This window comes from Amia ocellicauda, chromosome 3, assembly GCF_036373705.1.
Source record: "Amia ocellicauda isolate fAmiCal2 chromosome 3, fAmiCal2.hap1, whole genome shotgun sequence".
Taxonomy (NCBI): Eukaryota; Metazoa; Chordata; class Actinopteri; order Amiiformes; family Amiidae; genus Amia; species Amia ocellicauda.
This window is the reverse complement of record NC_089852.1, coordinates 12,844,327-12,865,035: the sequence shown is the minus strand read 5'-3', so window position 1 is coordinate 12,865,035 and position 20,709 is coordinate 12,844,327. Positions and strand designations below refer to the sequence as shown.

The window sequence follows — 20,709 nt, the reverse complement described above, 5'->3', positions numbered from 1 at the left end:
CATTTAAAAAATTACTATATTAACAGTACCTTTGTAAGGCCTCCTTCTTCCATATGGACTTAATTTGAGCAATAATTGAAGCTGGAGTTTGAAACACAGTTAATGGGTCTGGTTGTGAAAAGTGCATGTTATTTATGCCTCCTGGGAATGCTTGCCTAAAACAATAGTTTCAGGTGTGTTTGATTGTTTGTATGGATGCGGAGTCATTTTCAGTACATGATTTGTGCAGTTGTTTTTTGCACCTGCTATGGGCTGTTCACTTGTCATACACTGTGGCCCATTGCCTATGGGGCAGAGAGGTACCAGGAGGTGGAGATGCTTGATTGTCCACAATATACTCATTAGTGGTGGTTCCTGTGTCCCATGCATGCTTCTACCATTCCCAAAGATGAGTGAGTGAATTCGGGCGTCACAACAGGAGACTTGCATTCACCTAGAAACTCCTACATTAGCGGCGGAAACAGCTGATTTCCAATGAAGATGCATATTTATAGCAGCGCACAGAAAAGTATGCATCCTCACCCGTTTCAATACAGAGCTCCATAGGTCTCTTTGATTGACAAGCACCAGAAACAGTTGCCTGCATAATCAGTTGACGTGTGATTTCTCGCTGGATATGTCTGATATGTGGTTGGGAAGCAAAGTTATGTTTGAGTCAATATCTGCCTTATTTCTTGGATTTCAGGGAGATTTTGAGCAACGTTTTGCCCGGACCCGGGGACACAAATGGAAATTGGGCTTCAAGGCATTGAAGACAGAAAACAGGAGACACTTCTTCACACAGAGAGTTGTCACAATCTGAACAAACTCCCCAGCGATGTGGTTGAAGCTGAACATTTGGGAAGTTTTAAAAATAGACTGGACATGATCCTTGGATCACTCAGTTATTAATGGACACCAAACCAGCACGATGGGTCAAATGGCCTGCTCTCAATTGTAAACTTTCTTATGTTCTTATGAAATGACTCAGAATTGTGCATTTCAGGTCTTTAACCCAGACCCCTCCCCCCATTGAATTCCTCATTCCATGTGGCTCTCATTCTCCCCCCTCTACGAATTCCTGGCTACGACACTGTTTGAGGTATTTGCATTTTGTTTGTATGGACATTCAGGGGTTGAGGGATAGAGTGAGGAGTGACAATCAAAGACATTCTTGCTGGTGCAACTTGGAAAATTGTGCAATATTTTTTGCAATGATGTATTTTGTATTGTATTATACAACAGGTTACTTCAGATTCACATGTGATTAAAAAATCTATGCTTCAATGAGATAAAATGGTAAAATAATATATGACAATAGAGCAAATAGCAAATTCTTTTATGAAGAATGAGCGCTATTAATGGTATTATTAATCAAATGCAAAACATTGTATCATCTGTTTGTATTATATGGGTCAAAGAACATTCCCTGCTCTTTCTTACAGTAATGGTACACAATGATCAGCATGAGTTGTTTCTTTATTTGGTAATTGGGTATTACCTCAAATAGTGCAATATGATTTACACTATCATCAAAGGTACAGGTTCATAAGACAAAATTCAAATTCAAAAGAAAGGTTTTCAGAATGCATTTAGGTCCAGGTCTGGTTTTGGCTTTGGCTTTAATTAATTCTGCATCACGTCTTAATATATATTACTGCCCCATTGCTCCCACTGTGCAGTTTGTATGGAAGCGGAAGAAGTTGGTCTCTGAGGTTTCTTGTTTTTTCACCATTACAGTTAAATCCAGTGATTTCTGGGATTGAGGTCAGGGGGACTGTATTACATATTATTTGAACAAATGTGTTACACTCCAAGATGTGTGGCAGCTTTGTATTGATAGATGTAGTGGTCCTCCGCATTAAAATTCCTAAAAGGCTAGCTCTAGAGTTTTGTCCAAAATATCACAATATGGTCTAGTGGCCAAGGCATGCCAATTCACAAACAATAACCTCCCTACAGCACATGACATCATCTTGAAATGGAAAACAATGTGCAGATTAAGTGAGGACAAACACATCATTTGTAAGTATATATATATATATATATATATATATGAATTACACCTTTATTTTAACTAACAAAGATAAAGGAAAATAAAGAAAAGGGTGAGAAAAGTGTGAAATTCAAAATTTTCCGTTCATTTTCAATAATTAATATGCCCCCTCCCCTTCTTTTGTGACACATGACCCCACCCTACCTGACCACGCCCACACACCCACCCCCCCATCTGCCCGTACCTCCGCCCACAAATGTATCAGAGCCCGCCTCCTTGTAGGTATCATCCAATAACCTGCACTAGCCCCGCCCACTCCCTGGGATTTCTCCAATGACCGGTTAGTTCGTTGGTAAGACACGCCCACGGCCCGCCCCTGCTGGGAGGGCTCGGCTCAATGCTCTTCCTACGGCACTGCCTTAGCAGACCGTCTGTCCCCGCCCACGGAACGCCCCTTATGTCCTTTTATAGACACTGAACTCGTTTTCTGGGAGTTTTGGTACTATTTCTGCCCCCCTCGTTTTGACTCATTCCCGCCCCTCTTCTCTGTCTGTTATCTTTATCTGCAACTCCCCCTACTGTGAGGTGGCAGCCATTTTAACTCGGTCTGTGTCTCTCTTTAGGGAGACGGCTACCGCTGGAGACACCGATTGGTGCGAAGAAAGGGAGACCGAGGCTAAGGCGCTAGGAGCCGGCTCGCCTTTTCTCACCGACCCGTCCTGTCGCTCTGTGGGAAGCTGCTAATGCCAAGCCGGGGATAAGTTGACATCGTATCTGGGTAAATGATCCGACGGCGCTGCTGCACTAGACTGCCTTGAGACACAGCCTCGATTCGCCCCACCATTTAAGGTAAAAAAAAAAAGAAATCCGTTTGGAAATAAAATAGTTGCTTTTTAATTGACAGGGTGGTTGTGTGTGTCTGCCGTGTGTGCTTGTCTCCCCGACTCTGTCGCTCTCCTGTTTCTATCACCACAAAGAAATCCAGGCCATCTGGTCAGTATAATATAATAATTCTGAGAGTCGACTTATTGTAGGTTTGTCGCAAATGAAAGCGGTATTGCTGGCAGTGATCCGGTGTTTGGATGCAGGACGATGTGGGGAATTAAAAGTGTACATGCCGTAAGTTTTTTATTTGGCGTGCTGCTTCAAGAGAGGCGAATTAAGTTGAAGTTTTGTAGGAAGTGTCGAACTGCTGCATATTATTGCACACAGTGACGGGAAGTAACGCTGTGTGTGTGTGTGTGTGTGTGTGTGCTTTAAAGCTTTGTGTGTGTCTAATATCTGCGCTTTAAAGCTTTGTGTGTGTCTAATATCTGCGCTTTAAAGCTTTGTGTGTGTCTAATATCTGCGCTTTAAAGCTTTGTGTGTGTGCGCTTTCAATCTGCGTGTGTGTGTCTACGTGTGCTTTAAATATGTCTGTGAACACTAACTTTATAAGTGTCAGTGTAGAGAGTGCTCACTGAAAGTGGATAACTAAGTCATAGGTATGTAGATTTACTAATGTCTTATGGATTACAGTTCTCTGATTTAGAGAAACTATATATAGATATGTTAAAATATGTTCTAAAACCCTAATGCATGTTTTATAATGAGTTTGAATTTGAGTGTATTGAAACTGGAAACGTTTTCTATTATAGTATATAATTGTAGGTTTACGTTGTGTTCTAGTTTACAGATGAAACGCGTGTTTTCTTTGGGGAATTACCTTGCGGTGAGGGAAGGGTGCGAGCTGTAATTTTGCAATTATCCCCCGACGATCGCTGATCAGGCCACAGTATAGCCTAAAACGTAGATCGCTGTCGTGTGGCGCAGAACTGCGGAAATGTGCGCGGTCTGCGCTGCTCCGCCAATGGGATCGCTGCAATTCTGCGCTTCAAGAACGCAACCGTAGGCGTTGCTATAAGAAAAAAAAATCAATTTTAAATCGAAACCTTTCACTAAAAAGTTGTATTGTTCGTTTACATTTTCGCCCAGTGGTTTGAAGTCCCAGTTAATACCTATCCAACGTGCAGTGCGTTTGGCGTTATTTGGCGTAGTCCATGTGTTTTCTGTTTTTATGCCACAAAACTTCGTAGTCCAATGCATTTAAACAAACAAACAAACAAAAAAATCTTTCTTGCAACAGTTGTCACCTAAGCTTTTAGTCTGTGGCCACTACTTTGAAACAGAATTATTTGTATTGTCCATTGCGTATCTCGGCGTAATAGGTACTCAATAATATGTGAATAATATTGGCCACCTATGATAGGTTTAATTTTGTGCATTTTTTTTTCTTGTCAATTGGTTACATTGACTTATTTAAATTTGATTTTTTGGTATTGCTGCACCAAGTACTGTAATTTCTTCCAATATAACATTACATTGCAACAATATTGTATTGTCTTTTTTTAAGCCACTCTACAATTAGGGTAAATATCAATATAACCCCCAGTTCTCAAAAGCCTTTTGCTTGGGATGCTGTTGAATAATCACATTTAAAACTTTGTACACAATTAGTAAAACAGTACAATACAATAATGTTTAAGTAGGATTCCCTACTGTTAAGTTACATTAATTTGTATCTATCTTTTAATAAAATACATGCGATTATAAAGACTGTTATTCTGTAGATATCGACTGAAGGAATGGGTAGGTGCAACATTTTCAAAATGGGCAACTTAAACTGTAAACGGATACCAATCTCCACATGAAACAAAAATGCTACCCTGTTACTATGACAATAGCAACAACAGAAATGAAACCAATAGATTGTGCACAACGTGTAGTAGTCTTCTTTCCTTCCCTCCCTCCATTTGGCCACGTTTTTATTCTTTCAATATTGACCAAGAGAAATGCAACATTCACAATTTGACTTCGAAACTTTTTTTTAAATTTGATTTCCAGAATTGCCCACACAACCCAATACAAACCTAATCGGGCAAAAACACAAAATGGCTGTCTAGGATACACCTTGAATTGACCTCGGAACTAGTTATCTCTTGCCTAAACCATTATTTGTGTGAATTTTAATTTCAAAGAGTGGTTTTACCAGAATGGGGGCACTACATAAAACTGAATCCCTCTTGCCATGGCAACAGTGATTCTAGAAACGGATCCACATCTAGGCCTATAAAAACAATATTTTCCCTCCCAAGTGTACAGCAACCTTTTGTTAAAATAAATGCTCAAAAGCTTTCTACTTCACCATGTTTGTTTGCTGGATGTATATGTCATGGTATTGATGAATGTTATCTCCTGCCCAAGTTCTACATCCTTCTGCCGCTGCGTTTCCACCTTTTATTGAAAATTGACTTTTGCTTCGTGGCACTGCTGTGCCGCCTCCAATTCAAATGCTAGTTGCCCCCTTTATTACTCAACCTAAGTTGTGGTATAAAGTTATCAGAGCTTATCCGTAGAGGGGACTAGAGGGGCACATTTAAGTGTTTAGTAGTTGCTACCTACAATTTATCTGCGTCTTGAAGGCTTCTGTCGTACAGTGTTGCCAGTTGTACAGAGGCCTAATTCATACGAATATGATTAGCATATGTGTACTGCCTCTTGCAGTGTATTATTAATAACAAAATTTAAGTCTAAATATGATTTTGTTTTACATCGGTCAACACTGCTGTCCTATAACTCACACTGAAGTCAGCCATACACAGCTCCTAATTTATCACAAAACAGTTTAGGGCCATGGTACTTAATAGGTGGCCCACGGGCCATTTGTGCATTCAGAATGGCCCACCAGTTGAAATTATTTATTAATTATAAAAAAATGAAATTACTCAATTCATCAAGGAAGCACATACAACTAATTCTAACCTGTCATAAGCTCTCTGATGTCTGATTGGTTGCCTAATTGGGTCTGATTTGGGTAATTTTACTTCTTGAAGGTGGGACTAAGTACACTAACAGCCCAGAGACTTGGGCTGCGTCCCAAACCCACACTTGCTCTCTACACTCTTTGGCAAGTGTACACTTCGCTTGACATTGTGCTGACGTCACAGTGTGCACTTGAGTGAGTGAGGGTGTAGGGTGAAGCTAAAAGCATTCAATGGGATGCACTTCAGCATCAGCATTCAGCGCCTTTGCCTTTGACTGAAAAAGTACTTCTTCTTTTCAATCTTTTAAAGTCATCGGCCTCTATTTAATTAAAATTATATATATAATCATTTGGAAATGCATTGTTTGCTAATAGGCTAGTACTTCAGTAATTTATTAGTTTATAGGTGCAGAAACGCCTGTCATATTTAAATCATGATTATAGAATATTCTCTATGTATTACAATTTCCTTGATACATAATTTAACAATCTCTAGCTAGCATTACACTCGCCGCTGCCATATTTTCCCAGTTGACTTGTCTCCGCCTTTAAAGCAAAGAGTTCTGGGACTTCAGAGCTAAAACACTTCTGCAAACTGTACTCTTTTGTGTACTCTTCTGTACACTCTGTAGAAGGGATCATTGGAGGGTACAAAATGCTCCATTAGGCTCCCTTCACTCGTTCCCTTAAGATGGCCACCATAGTACTTCCACCCCGCAAGAGTAGGGAACAAGTGTGTGATTTGGGACGCAGCCCTGGAATTCTGAATAGATTACCCAATCAGTGGCATCATGTATTTCCTGCCTCCCAGAGGCAGGTAAGCGATCGGACATCAGAGAGCCTATGACAGGTTAGAACAGAAAACCGGAAAAGATAATACTGGAGTTTGAGAACATTATGCATCCAGATAATCGACTGTAAGATCTTTGTCAAACAGTGGAATATAAGTAAAATATATAGTTGTATACACTTACATTTTGCATTGAATAAGTACAGCCATTAACAACTGTACATATTGCATTTCCATTTTGTTGTTCCAATGTACAGTTTTAATAGGCTACATAAAATATGATCAGGTTTATATGTAGTTAAGTCCACAAATATTTGGACAGTGCCAAATTTGTCATTTTGGCTCATGCTGGGTTTCTGTCCTGGTGATGCTCTGCCAGGCCTGTACTGCAGCGGTCTTTAGTTCCTGCTTGTTCTTGGGGTGTTTTGCCTTCAGTTTTTCCTTCAGCAAGTGAATGCATGTTCCGTTGGATTCAGGTCAGGTGATTGCAGAACATTAAATTTCTTTGCCTTAAAGTCTTGGGTTGCTTTCGCAGTGTGCTTCAGGTCATTATCCGTCTGCACTGTGAAGTGCCATCCAATGAGTTTTGAAGCATTTGGCTGAATCTGAGCAGATAATATAGCTGTAAATACTTCAGAATTCATCCTGCTGCTTTTGTCAGAAGTCACATCATCAATAGAGATCTTAAGAAAGGGATCAGGAAAGCCAAGATGGAAATGGAAAGAAACATAGCTCTTGGAGCTAAAACTAATGAAAGATGTTTTTTTTAATACTACAACAGCAAGAGGTCAATAGAGGAGGAAGTGAACCTGATAAAGGGCAAAAATTGAAGTATCTTGGAAAACGGAACAAGATGTGGTAAATGTTCAAGTTTTTCATGGGGGTTTTTTACAAAAGAAAAAACGGATAACATGCCGCAGGTTAACAACCAGTCCAGTCAAACCCTAAGAGATCGGGATTAATGAGGAGGAGGTACTAAAGGGACTAGCAGAATTAAAAACAAACCAATCACCTGGGCCAGATGGGATCTTTCCAACAGTACTTAAAGAAATTAGTGAAATTATTTATAGGCCGCTAACTCAAATATTCCAAATGACACTTACAACAGGGGATGTGTCAACTGACTGCAAGACAGCAAATGCCATACCAATCCACAAGAAAGAGGACAAAACTGAGCCAGGAAATTACAGACCAATCAGTCTCACCTGCAATACTTGTAAAATGTTGGAAAAAATTATTAGACAGAAAATAGAGGAGCATCTTAATGAAAACCATATGCTTGGAGATAGTCAACATGGGTTTAGACGAGGCAGATCGTGTCTTACTAATTTATTAGAATTCTTTGAACACGCAACTGCAGCTGTGGATTATGTGAAAGCATATGATATACTTAGATTTTCAAAAAGCTTTAAATAAGGTTCCACACCTAAGACTGATCCTCAAATTGGAAGCTGTAGGCATTCAGGGTAATGTAAGTAGATGGATTATGAACTGGTTGATGTCTAGGAAACAGAGGGTGTCGATTAGAGGAGTTGCTTCTAACTGGAGTGAGGTTGTTAGTGGAGTTCCACAGGGATCAGTACTAGGGCCTTTGCTTTTTCTAATCTATATTAATGATCTTTACTCATTTGCAGATGATACTAACATAGGTGCCTCAGCAGATACAATCTCAGCAGCACAGGCTATTCAAAGGGACTTGGATAATATTCAGTTGTGGGCCGACCCCTGGCAGATGAAATTCAATGTGGACAAGTGCAAGGTATTGCATGCGGGTAACAAAAATGTCCACTATAATTACACTATGGGAGGAATAGAACTACATGAAGTAATGCATGAGAGACCTAGGAGTCTATATGGACTCCTCACTTTCTCCATCCAAACAATGTGGGGAAGCAGTATAAAAGGCAAACGGGATGTTAGGGTATATTGTCAAAAGTGTAGAATTGAGAACAAGGGCAGTAATGTTCAGACTGTACAATGCACTTGTTAGACCTCATCTGGATAGTGTATACAGTTCTGGGCTCCACACTTCAGGAAGGATATCGCTGCTCTAGAGGCAGTTCAGTGGAGAGCAACCAGACTTATTCCACGTCTGAAGGCAATGTCCTACTGAGAGACTGAGGAACTGAACCTTTTCACCCTGGAACAGAGGAGACTACGTGGGGACTTGAGTCAAGTCTTCAAAATCATGAAGGGCACATCAAACCAGAGGAGCTTTTCCAGATCAGCAGGGACACACGCACCCGCGGACACAAATGGAAATTGGGCTTCAAGGCATTCAAGACAGGAGATGCTTCTTCACACAGAGTTGTCACAATCTGGAACAAACTCCGCAGCGGTGTGGTTGCTGAAAATTTGGGAATATTTAAAAATAAACTGGATAGGATCCTTGGATCACTTTATTAATGGACATCAAGCGAGTACGATGGGTTAAATGGCCTCCTCTCATTTGTAAACTTTGTTCTAATAAACCAGTTCCCTTGACAGCCATATATGCACATGCCATAACATGCTTCACAGATGAGGTAGTATGCTTTGAATCATGAGCAGTTCCTTCCCTTCTCCATACTCTTCTCTTCCCATAATTCTGGTACAAATTGATCTTGGTCTCAGCTGTCCATAGGACGTTGTTCCAGAACTGTACAAGTTTTTCAGATTATTATTTTTTTTGTGGCAGACTCTAATCTGGTATTCCTGTTTTTGGGGCATTACCAATGGTTTACATCTTGTTGTAAACCCTCTGTATTTACTCTGGTAAAGACTTTTCTTGATTGTTGACTTTGACACAGATATGCCTACCTCCTGGAAGGTGTTCTTGATCTGGCCAACTGTTGTGAAAGGGTTTTTCTTCAACAGGGAAATAATTCTTCTGTCATCCACCACAGTTTTCCATTGTTTTCTTTGCCTTTTGGTGTTCCTGAGCTCATCAGTGTTCTTTCTTTTTAAGAATGTAACAAATGCCAAAAACATTAGATGTAGCCAAATCAACTATCTCTCTGATTGGCAAAATGCCCCAAGATCAAGCAGGAACTAAAGACAGCTGCAGAACAGGCCTGGCAGAGCATCACCAGGCAAGAAACCCAACATCTGGTGAATGTCTATGGGTTCCAGACTTCAGGCAGCCATTGACTTGCAAAAGTACTGAAACTTACAATTTAATTAATGATTGTTAGTTCGTCCAATTACATTTGAGCCCCTAAAACTGGGGACACCACATATAAAAATTGGTGTAATTCCTACACTGTTCACCAAATTTGGATGTAACTACACTCAAATTATAGATGAAAGTCTACAGTTCAAGAACATTTTATTTGTTTCCTTTCAAATCCATTGTGGTGGCATGGCGTACAGAGCCATAATGACAATTGTCACTGTCCAAATATTTATGGACCTAACTGTGTATATGCATATGCACTAATTAGGCTACTCATCATATCCTATTTGCTGATCGTACTGCATGGAATAAGCTTGCATTTGAATATGATTTAAAAAACAAACATAAGGAAATTACCCTTATTGCTAGAATATTGAGAAGGAGCTAGAATAGGAAATTGCATTATTATTATTATTATTTGGTAAGTTTATGTAGCTTTCTATTGGCACATTAATTCCATTTCCGTGGTAGGAATACCCACAAGGTTTCTCTTGTGAGACTGGGTTGGATCTTTCTAAATCCCCAACGCTGCAATTGTGTCAAAAATGTGCATCTCCAGCAGTGCCTTGCCCTAACCAGCTACAAACCAGTCTTCACAAAGTTAGCCAGAGAACGACAGCCACTTCTCCCATTGGATTGACGCAACCAAATGCAACTTTTATATTTTATAGACCATTTAATAAACTCGGTTCTGCAGAGGACTAGCGGGCCGAAAATCGGGCCTTAAATCGGACCTTAAAATGGTTTTTATTGGACAAATCTGCATAACAACAAATTGTTTTAACCAATAGCAGAGATGTTCATTTAGGGAATGAGCCATTCAAAAGACTTAAAACAAACGGAGGTTTTGTATTGGATAAAAAAGAAAATGCCCGTCTCCTAGAGAAGACTGGAAAAGATGGCGGTGCCCTGAAAAGGCGCATGAGATGAGTGCTTTTAAAGGAGTCTAATAGGGGATGTTTTGAACACTTTACTGCGTCTGAGACCGGTAATACTAAATTAAACTAACTTTTTAGTATTGTAAACTTTTAATTTTGCACATTGATTAGTATTGTACACAGTTATGACAGCGATTTGGAAGACGGGGAGGCATAAGTTTATCACAGGAATAGATGTGAGGGGTGACGGTGCAGATCAAGACATTTCTAGTTTATTTCTGCTGGTCAACCTAAATGTCAATCTCCTTTTCAACATAAATAACAGATAAGACAAACTGAAACAAAAGAAAGCTGGTAAGATTAATAGATACACTGTAGTAATAGTCCGACATGTATTTTTACACGGCAACCCTGACCGGACGATTTTCTCCGCAAAGGAGAACGATCATATCTGCCCCGAGACGAACACGCGCGTTTACAATCAATGCAAAGTAAGCAATGCATATTTAGTAGTATGGTTATTATTAAATATTACTGGTAGTAATAAAGACCACAACAATCTGTACATTTTGAAGATGTTTTTATATTTATTCAACACGGCACAAGCTGACCATCTGATTAGTTTTTTTTGTTTTGCCGTGTAATTGTGTCTAGTTTCTCTTGAACAAGTATTTGTAAACATCTGTGTTTTTTATTTTAAAAAGAACATTCTGGCGATTCATATGAATATGATTTTCTAAGTGTTTATAAACCAGGTTAATTCTGAAAACTGGGTTGTTTTGAAAATTTGTATGTTTAGTTTCTTTGCTAATGCACATTTTCTGTATTTCATTTGAAAAATAAACAAATTATAGAAGAATTAAAACATCAGTGTCTTATGTTTCTTGTGATATAGGTTTCATATTCTGCTTATATGTATTTATGTAAAATTAAGTAATTTGCTGCTCTATGTTAAGGGCTGTGATTTTTTAAGAGCGCTCTAGACCTGACGCGTAGAGCACCCCCTGTGGGGCTTGTGCTCTGAGGATTAAATTACAAACCCTAATACTACTACGTTTGTAACCAACAGGCTATACACTCACCTAAAGGATTATTAGGAACACCATACTAATACTGTGTTTGACCCCCTTTCGCCTTCAGAACTGCCTTAATTCTACGTGGCATTGATTCAACAAGGTGCTGAAAGCATTCTTTAGAAATGTTGGCCCATATTGATAGGATAGCATCTTGCAGTTGATGGAGATTTGTGGGATGCACATCCAGGGCACGAAGCTCCCGTTCCACCACATCCCAAAGATGCTCTATTGGGTTGAGATCTGGTGACTGTGGGGGCCAGTTTAGTACAGTGAACTCATTGTCATGTTCAAGAAACCAATTTGAAATGATTCGACCTTTGTGACATGGTGCATTATCCTGCTGGAAGTAGCCATCAGAGGATGGGTACATGGTGGTCATAAAGGGATGGACATGGTCAGAAACAATGCTCAGGTAGGCCGTGGCATTTAAACGATGCCCAATTGGCACTAAGGGGCCTAAAGTGTGCCAAGAAAACATCCCCCACACCATTACACCACCACCACCAGCCTGCACAGTGGTAACAAGGCATGATGGATCCATGTTCTCATTCTGTTTACGCCAAATTCTGACTCTACCATCTGAATGTCTCCACAGAAATCGAGACTCATCAGACCAGGCAACATTTTTCCAGTCTTCAACTGTCCAATTTTGGTGAGCTTGTGCAAATTGTAGCCTCTTTTTCCTATTTGTAGTGGAGATGAGTGGTACCCGGTGGGGTCTTCTGCTGTTGTAGCCCATCCGCCTCAAGGTTGTACGTGTTGTGGCTTCACAAATGCTTTGCTGCATACCTCGGTTGTAACGAGTGGTTATTTCAGTCAAAGTTGCTCTTCTATCAGCTTGAATAAGTCGGCCCATTCTCCTCTGACCTCTAGCATCAACAAGGCATTTTCGCCCACAGGACTGCCGCACACTGGATGTTTTTCCCTTTTCACACCATTCTTTGTAAACCCTAGAAATGGTTGTGTGTGAAAATCCCAGTAACTGAGCAGATTGTGAAATACTCAGACTGGCCCGTCTGGCACCAACAACCATGCCACGCTCAAAATTGCTTAAATCACCTTTCTTTCCCATTCAAACATTCAGTTTGGAGTTCAGGAGATTGTCTTGACCAGGACCACACCCCTAAATGCATTGAAGCAACTACCATGTGATTGGTTTGTTAGATAACTGCATTAATGAGAAATTGAACAGGTGTTCCTAATAATCCTTTAGGTGAGTGTATATTTTCAGTTCGGTATGTGAGGTTTCTATTTTTCTGTCAACCTTCTGTGCACGGCACGCCCACCATCATAAACTAATTTGTGAATTTTATCTAATTGAGTACCTCTGGTTTAGGGGAACCCCATTCAACCTCTGACTTCATTTCAAAAACAAAATAGTTTAAAGAACCACCTAAATTCTCATGGTTTATTGTATGAAAATGAAGTGAATAGTGATAAATCTATTCAAGCTGGATTTTTCTTTTTTTTTTTTTTTGGATTAATATAAATATTTCACAATCCTTTTGAACACAATTGTACACCGTGCTTTTGTAATGCACAGAATCAATATTTATTTGGATAAGACCTAATGTTGCATGAAAGTTTTATGGTCTTTGATGTGAAATGCAGAAAGGAAACCCTGGCAGACTTTGAGCCTGCCCTGCACCAGCACTGCTTTCCTCGCTGTGCACCTGTCCTAGGGGAGTTCCAGTCAGTGGGCTATGATGTAGACCTCGTTCATACCCACATTCTCTCATCTATAGGGCCCAATTTACATTTATGAGTGGCAGGCTTTAACTGTTAAAAAAAAAAAAAAAACGAGATCCTAGACACTTTCCACATTGTGACACTTTGAGAAACATAAAATGCATTTAAATATGGAAGAATTGAATTGCTTCAGGATAAATAGAATATTTTCTTCTCAGTAGCATTTTAACATGAAATGTAATTGTGTATAATTATACCTTATTGGAAACTGAGGATAACCAGGATAGATTGCCCATGGTTTCCTTGGCAGAATCCTAGTACATCACTGTATCCATCATTAATAAGTTCTAGTGGGTAAAGGAAGAAGTGCAGTCTTCCAATTGCAGAATGGGTGGCATGCTGTAAAACTTGCAATTGCCTGCACACATGGGCAGGATATCATCCTACATTTTCAGATGGATACATTTTGATTTATCTTATGACCTTTTGATATTTCATACCTGAAAGCATTTGATTTTAATTATGTATTGTTTTTTTCTTATTTTAGGGCTGATGTTTTGAGAAGTTTATGTAGCTCTACAATTGTCTTATGCCATGAATAGTAAGGACGATACTGTGGAGAAGAAGGCAGTCCATTCTTGGTCCAGAATTGCTTCCGCTGGGCAGACCGCACTTGTGGAAGCCTTGAGAGTGTTCAGCCCCATGTCCAAGGACCTTCAGGATACTGAGACGCAGCTTGTGTCTTTTCTACAGGGACTCAAAGAAGAGGGTCATACGGCCACTGTTCTGAAGAGCAAGGACGTGTATGGTTACGAGTCTTGCACAGCAGAAATGCCATCACCGGACAAGATGTCCAGACCATTGAATATTGCCCCCAAGGTAACTAAAGTGTTAAAGCCTGTTAAGAAAAGAGGAAGGAAAACAGTCGTGAAGAAAAAGGAAATCAATTATGCTTTGTTAAGTGCCGCAGCTAAGATCGTATTCAAGAAGCAGCCTAAGATACTTTTGACTAACCTTTCCCAGGAGTCTCTGAAGCGAACAGTAGCAGTGCTTTCGAAGTCACCTGCTTCGAGTGCACATGCGCTGAGTTCTACCAGGACTCAGCCGTGCCTGAAATTGTCAAAAATAACAGAACCCTCAGGGAGCCATACAGCCAGACTGCAAATCCATTCAGAGTTGGGGTCACTGGGGATTTCGGTGCCCAGTTCACACCAGGCCCCAAAACCCTCAGGGATGCCAGCACAGCCTTTGGATATCCCTGGGAAAACCCCCAAGGGCCTGCCCTTGGAGAGCGTAAGAGTCAGTTCCTGCCCACTGAAAATGACCGTAGCGCTAGTGGGTGGCTCTGCACCGGTTGCATGTCAGAATGGCCGGGTGTTGAAGGAAAGCAACAACTATAAAATGGTTCCTGTCAGGATTGGTAAAACCAGCTCACCGAATGATAGACTGGGCTGGAATGACAAAGCGGCTGTCAGGGTGCTGAACTGCCAGCAGGAGCTGGATGTGCGGAAAAGGAAAAGACTGGAGGAAACTGAGGAGACAACACTGAGGAAAAGACCTAAAAATGGCTCCTGGGTGTGGAAAGGCCAGGATGACTCTGGCCTGAATGAGAACAATCTGCGGTTCAAGGTGATCAAGGTGGACGATTCAATTACGGACGAGGAAGTGAGGCGAAAAGCCCAGAAGATCTTGCGGGTGAACCTTTCCCCAGTTATTGAAATCCGACCTCTTATAGCTTATCCTGTTTAACTGCAGGGATATTCGAGTGAAACCCCTCTGCATGATACCAAATGCTGCTCGTTAAGGTTTTTGCTGAAGTATCGGCGAGCCTCAGCTTTTGTGTGTTGGGGCATGCAGCTGGATCACTGACAGTGTTAGTATCATTACTGAGGGTGAGAATACCGGTTCACGTACAAACGCACAAACCTGCACAAAACCACAAATGAGGCATTGGCATTTTGCCAATTTCAAGCGGTGTTTGTTCCTTAGGTGTTGGAGGGATCATCGGAAGGGCTGAAACATTGTGGAGGAGAGCTATTGTTTCACACCCCTTCAATATGGTGCAATTTTTTTAAATCAAAATGTACAGTTATTTTTCTTTTTGTAAAATATTGCACTGTGACATTTTGGGATGCATTTTTAATTTTGATTTATTTTTAACTTCCATTGTTTATGAAACAAAAATTAACTAACCGTAAAATAAGCCATGTCATTTTTTACTATGCAGTATCCATAGAAAAGGTTTTTTTCTATTACAAGGGAGCATACTTTTTTTTCTAGAATGGTTTTCTATTTTTTAATTTATTTTCATTGTTAATATACCTGATGTTTAGGTGTCATACTCAAAAGATGGAGAGTTTTGAGTTCAGCTCTTAACATTGACGACTGTTTTGCCCTGTGAAATAAGGTGTGAATTAAAGGGTGAGAAGAGGGCACTAGAAGTAGCGATTTGATTTAGCAGTTTATCATAAATTAGAGCTAATGGAGAATTATGCAGTGCTAGATTAGTTTGAAGTGCTGACTTTAAAGGTTGGAGAATCTAAAGTGCTCGTCTCTGTCAAACCATCTGACCAAATTTCGTCCACACCTATTCACTGAATGTAAGCACCTTTCGACTGAAAAAAATGTTTCTCTGAGGCAAATTTCAAGATGGCCTTACTTTTTTGTAAAGTACAACAAAATCCCTATCGCATACAAATTATTGGGCACCAGAAGAAGGTGCTTCCCTGTTGTTGCCAAAGTGAAACAAATTAAGTTTTAAAATGTTGTTGAAATGAACCCCCCAACATTAAAAAGGTCCACAGTAACAGCCTTGCTTTTATCTGGGTTTGCATGAGCTTATTTATTGAAACCCATGTTTCAGCCCAATTTGGGTTTTGCGTCAGCTAGCCTTTCCTTAATATATAACTCTGCAAAGATGTATTTTATTTTATTTATTTTTTTCTTGGTGAACCTGTTTTTTTCTTATTCGTTTTGATTTAGGTGGTGGCGAGTGGAGGTGTAGCTTATTTATTTTGTTAAGGATATGAGACTTAGAATTCTCTAAAAATGCCATATGTCTTGGCTGGTGTTACACTTTCTATGGCTTATGGCTTTTTTTCCTCAATTGTTGATAAATTAGATAACTTTTTTTCAACAAATTAATTCAGAATCTTTGCCATTGTCTCAAATCTGTGGTCCAAAACGCCCTCTTTTGACAGTTGGCAGAGCTCTAGAATGCCATCCTCTGGGGTGCTTTTTAATTGTAAAGTGGCCACAGCCTGGCACGTGTCAGTTGGAGGACAGACACTGCTGCTAGGGCCTAGTCAGGCAGGAGCTTGTCTATCAACACAGACCACTGATGGCCTGGTTGAGGGTCTCTAGCTGCAGCCCAGTCTTGAAAGTGCTCTTTGAGTTGGCAGATTGGGGTCAGAAAGTCCTGCCTAAGACACTGGTTCAGTGTTCAAATCCAGTCCTTTGACCAGTGCAACTTCTTTCACAAGTGTAATGTAGGTGATATAAACAGACCTATAATAGCTGCTGAGTTGTGGCCCTGGAGGACTGGACTTGAGCAGCACTGGTCTAGGTCAATCACAAATCTGACTTTTTGTATTTGCTAAGGAAAATCTACTTTGCATTTGCATGCATGAGTATAACTTGCATCTTAAAATTAAATAATTCCCTTGAAATAGTCTGCTTTTATTTAATTTTTCATCTTCCTCTGTACTGATGCAATTGGTACATTTATTCCAATATTTCAAAATTAAGTTTAATTGTGAACTGATCAAAGCGGCAAACCCTGCAGTACAGGAATATGTATGATGTGCCTAACATGGCATATTGTCACTTCTGTGATGCTTGGTGCTAACATTCATTCACTGCCTCCCCCACCCACACACAAACCCAAAAAGAGAATTTATATTTATTTTTATAGAGGTAAATATCAAGAACTGAGAGGCAGAAAAGGTTATTATTGCACGGCCACTAAGAGTTCTTTTTGAAGTGACAACACTTTTTCAAAGTTTCTCAAGTTTCAAACTGACTTTAATGCTCGTTTTGTTATTTTACAGAAATGTTAAAATAGTAGTTAAGATCTTATTTCATATACCGTATAATCTGTCTCTCGATTAAAGGGGATGAACTTTTGAGTTTTCTTCTTTCTAGGAGGAAAGGTCTCTATTCATCAAACAATTAACTCCTTTCTCTTCTACTTGTTGACACAAGTGACTCTCTGTGAATAATGTTGGTTAAATATGTTGAACAGGCTGTACTGTCAGTGTTGTATATTTGGTATTATTGTGAATAAAATTGTTTAAGAAACTAAATGACCCATGTATTCAATTTTTTTTTTTTGGGCAGTTGTGCTCAGTTTGATATTAAGATTTACACTGCACAATTGTGAAATTCACTTTGCCACCATTTCAGTTTTTACAAACCAGTGTTATTTCCATTCATTGAGTTCTCTAGTATAAAGAAGGCCACATTTCAGAATAGGTGGCTCCATGGTGAGATGTTCCCTAAATTCTTTCCTGTACAATTGTCATTACATTTATTGTTGTAGTGGTGTTACTTGCTAGGGGCCTGTCATTGTAATCGGGATACCTTTTTACAAGACTGGCTGTTCAGAGTTGTTGGTGGGGTTCATGTCACAATAAGCATGTTAAAATTTAAGTTTTTCTGTTGATCCATAGTTTGTGAATTAGTTTGGTTCTTTACCCCACAGAAACAGTGGACAGGAAGGTTTTTTTCAGTCGGTGGGTGACATTTATTGCGATTAATCTCAAAGCAGTATCTTTTTCAGTTCTCTTGAAAGACTGAATGGCATGGTGTCTTTTCTTTTTCAAACTAAAAAGGTCAAGTCTTTGGTGTCTTTTGGGATGTAAAAGAGAAATTAAGTGTTTTATATACTATTTTGTTTTGTGATCTGTGTAAAATGAGTGTATAAATTGGCGGGGGGGGGTCTGCAAAAGATCCGTTAAAGGTCAATGGAAAGAAGTAATGGTAACGGTCTTGGCTGCTCAAACCAATAACAATGGAGTCTTGGCTGTCTGGAGACAAAGAGGTAAGTGATGAGACTGAGTGTTTAAAGCTGGAACAGCAGGCTTGGAAAAAGTACTGTGATCAGGTAAATGCAGTTAGTTATTTAACACTTCTTGCAAATGACTATGATGTATCAATTAAACACTTGAAATAATAAGAACTCCAGGTGCTATCCTTACAATGAGGAGTTCTTGAGTTAAATGGTCTGATTTGCATTGCTTTATTGTCCGATGTGGTAGGCTGTCTTTGTGAAAGAGTAAAATTTAAGTGTAGCGTTTAGCATGCCAGATAAGGTCCCCCCCAACCTCAAGGTAACAAGGTGGTTAGGAGGGATCCAAATGTCTCTACAAATACAACTGAATAGCTTTTGTCAATTGTGAAGCAAAAGTTGAGGGAATCTCCAAGGCAAACTGGACAAGGAGTAAAGATGCTTTAATGGATGTACCACCACTGAACAACTTGTGGTTGTTGCCCTGGTGGAAATGGTTAAATCAGAGCAAGAAATTGACCCTGCAATTCACAAATCTCAATTGATTCTCCAGAAGTCCACAATTTTGGTCAAGCTACTTTAAATGCATCCATTTAATTTACTTGATGCAGCAGGCTTTCAAATCTGATTGTCAAGGTCTTGGTTAGTGTCATCAGCTGTTTGAAACCTCTTACTAATTATTCTCACTTGTTGCCTGGTAAAATTTTACCTAAGGTTACATTCTTCCCAGTGCATTTCAGTGGTTCAGAAAATAAAAATCTCCAAAACCATTTTGACAATCTTGAATGCCAAGCCTAAAATATGATGGCAACTTTCCATTTACTAGAATTACAGCCTATAGTAAATAAAGCTGCCATTGTGTCCAGTTCTTAATTTTCCATTGATGTATGTGCTGGAGTTTCATCTTGGTGACCTCTGGAGTTTGGCCGATATATCATGGTGCAGAACATCTGGACATTGCAGTAATACTCAACAAGAGACCATGTTTTACACCTAGGCTTTACTGTCCTTCAGGTTCCTTAACTTATCCTTAGGTGAACAGCAGGTATGCTCATAAAATGTACTATTTGGAAGTGAACCTCCATGCCCCTGCTTACTCAATTATAGAAATTTGGTGATTTACGGTTTAGTTTCCACTGCCCCCTCCCCCAAAGAATGCATGGTTTCAGTTTTGAAAGTTAAATTTTTTAATTGATTTTTAGTCTTGTTTACTTTTAATTAAATGAAGATTATACACAAGAGATGAATAGTGATGTTTCTTGGTTGGCTATGGCAGCATGCTGGTGGAAAGTTTCATTCAACAGCTCCCAGGATTATTCCCATGGCTCTTTCAGCTTTAGCCTTTTACTCTTTGAAATCTTCTTATGACTGGGGAAGCACGTCAGTATAGTTATGTACAATTTTAAAGTTGGCTGTATAATTAATTAAATCTACATTCTTTCTAGTGTTCAGATTTTCATGTTTCTCCGATTTTGTGCTGTGCTGATCTTTGCAGATCAAAGGGTATGTTGCTGCTTTGTATTAATTGCGGCTTTCTCAGTGCTGGCGGATATTGGAGCTGCCACTTTCCACAGGCAGCTGGCATGCCCGCAAGTCCCATCAGAAAAGTGTTAGGCCCCAACTTACCAATGACCTGCATAGGGAAGTACCAGAACAAATGGAGCTTGTGGTCATAATGGGGTCGATTTTTAGATCCAGACCCACTAAAATGCTGGGTGCCTTCTATGTAATGTGTTAGAAATGCTGCTTCAGCTGTTGCTGGCAATGGGTGACTATGCTGTGTCTACTTGCTGGAGGGGCCAGAGTTGCATGGGCACAGAGCCTATCCAGGGGAAGCTACAGATCACGTCCTAGCATGAGGGATGCTGGTGAACAGCCACTGTGCAAAGAGCCCATCAAGAAAGCCAATGACCTCCCAGGTTTTGACACACCCCATGACCATCTCAGGCTATTTGGAGTGTAGACCATGAGGAGGATCCTCTGGTGATGCAGAACCCTGTGTAACTCCTCACAGATGTCCAGCTGCAGCTGCTCCCACGGTTTAGCTGGCTAGTTGAGGGGTTACAGTGGAGGCATTGATAGGGAACCCAGTTTTCTGTTGACAAGATATATTGTGCAGTCCTTGACCAGGGCTTTGATGGCCATGTCGATCCCTGGCTACCAAACCAGGTCTCAACACTGTTATTTTAAATCTTACAATGCCCAAGTGGTCCTCATGTGCCATGGCCAAGATGTGTACTCGAAGACAGCTGGGCACCACAGTGCATAATCCATGCAGGAATCATTCTAGCCTGTGAGCTCATCCTTGGTGCAGTGTTAAAGGGCCAGGTCATGTTG

General features: G+C 40.1%; 1 protein-coding gene across 1 annotated transcript; it reads left to right on the top strand.

The window, feature by feature from the left end:
- Positions 1-2,536: 2,536 nt before the first annotated feature.
- ccdc71 (coiled-coil domain containing 71) lies at positions 2,537-17,668 on the top strand. Its single transcript, XM_066698216.1, has 2 exons — positions 2,537-2,824; positions 13,912-17,668. The coding sequence occupies exon 2, from the start codon at positions 13,959-13,961 to the stop codon at positions 15,111-15,113; it is 1,155 nt and encodes a 384-aa protein (XP_066554313.1). The 5' UTR covers positions 2,537-2,824; positions 13,912-13,958; the 3' UTR covers positions 15,114-17,668.
- The last annotated feature ends 3,041 nt before the right edge of the window (positions 17,669-20,709 follow it).

Excerpts from the sequence above, each read along its gene's own strand:
- ccdc71 (XM_066698216.1), top strand. The coding sequence starts at position 13,959 with ATGAATAGTAAGGACGATACTGTGGAGAAGAAGGCAGTCCATTCTTGG.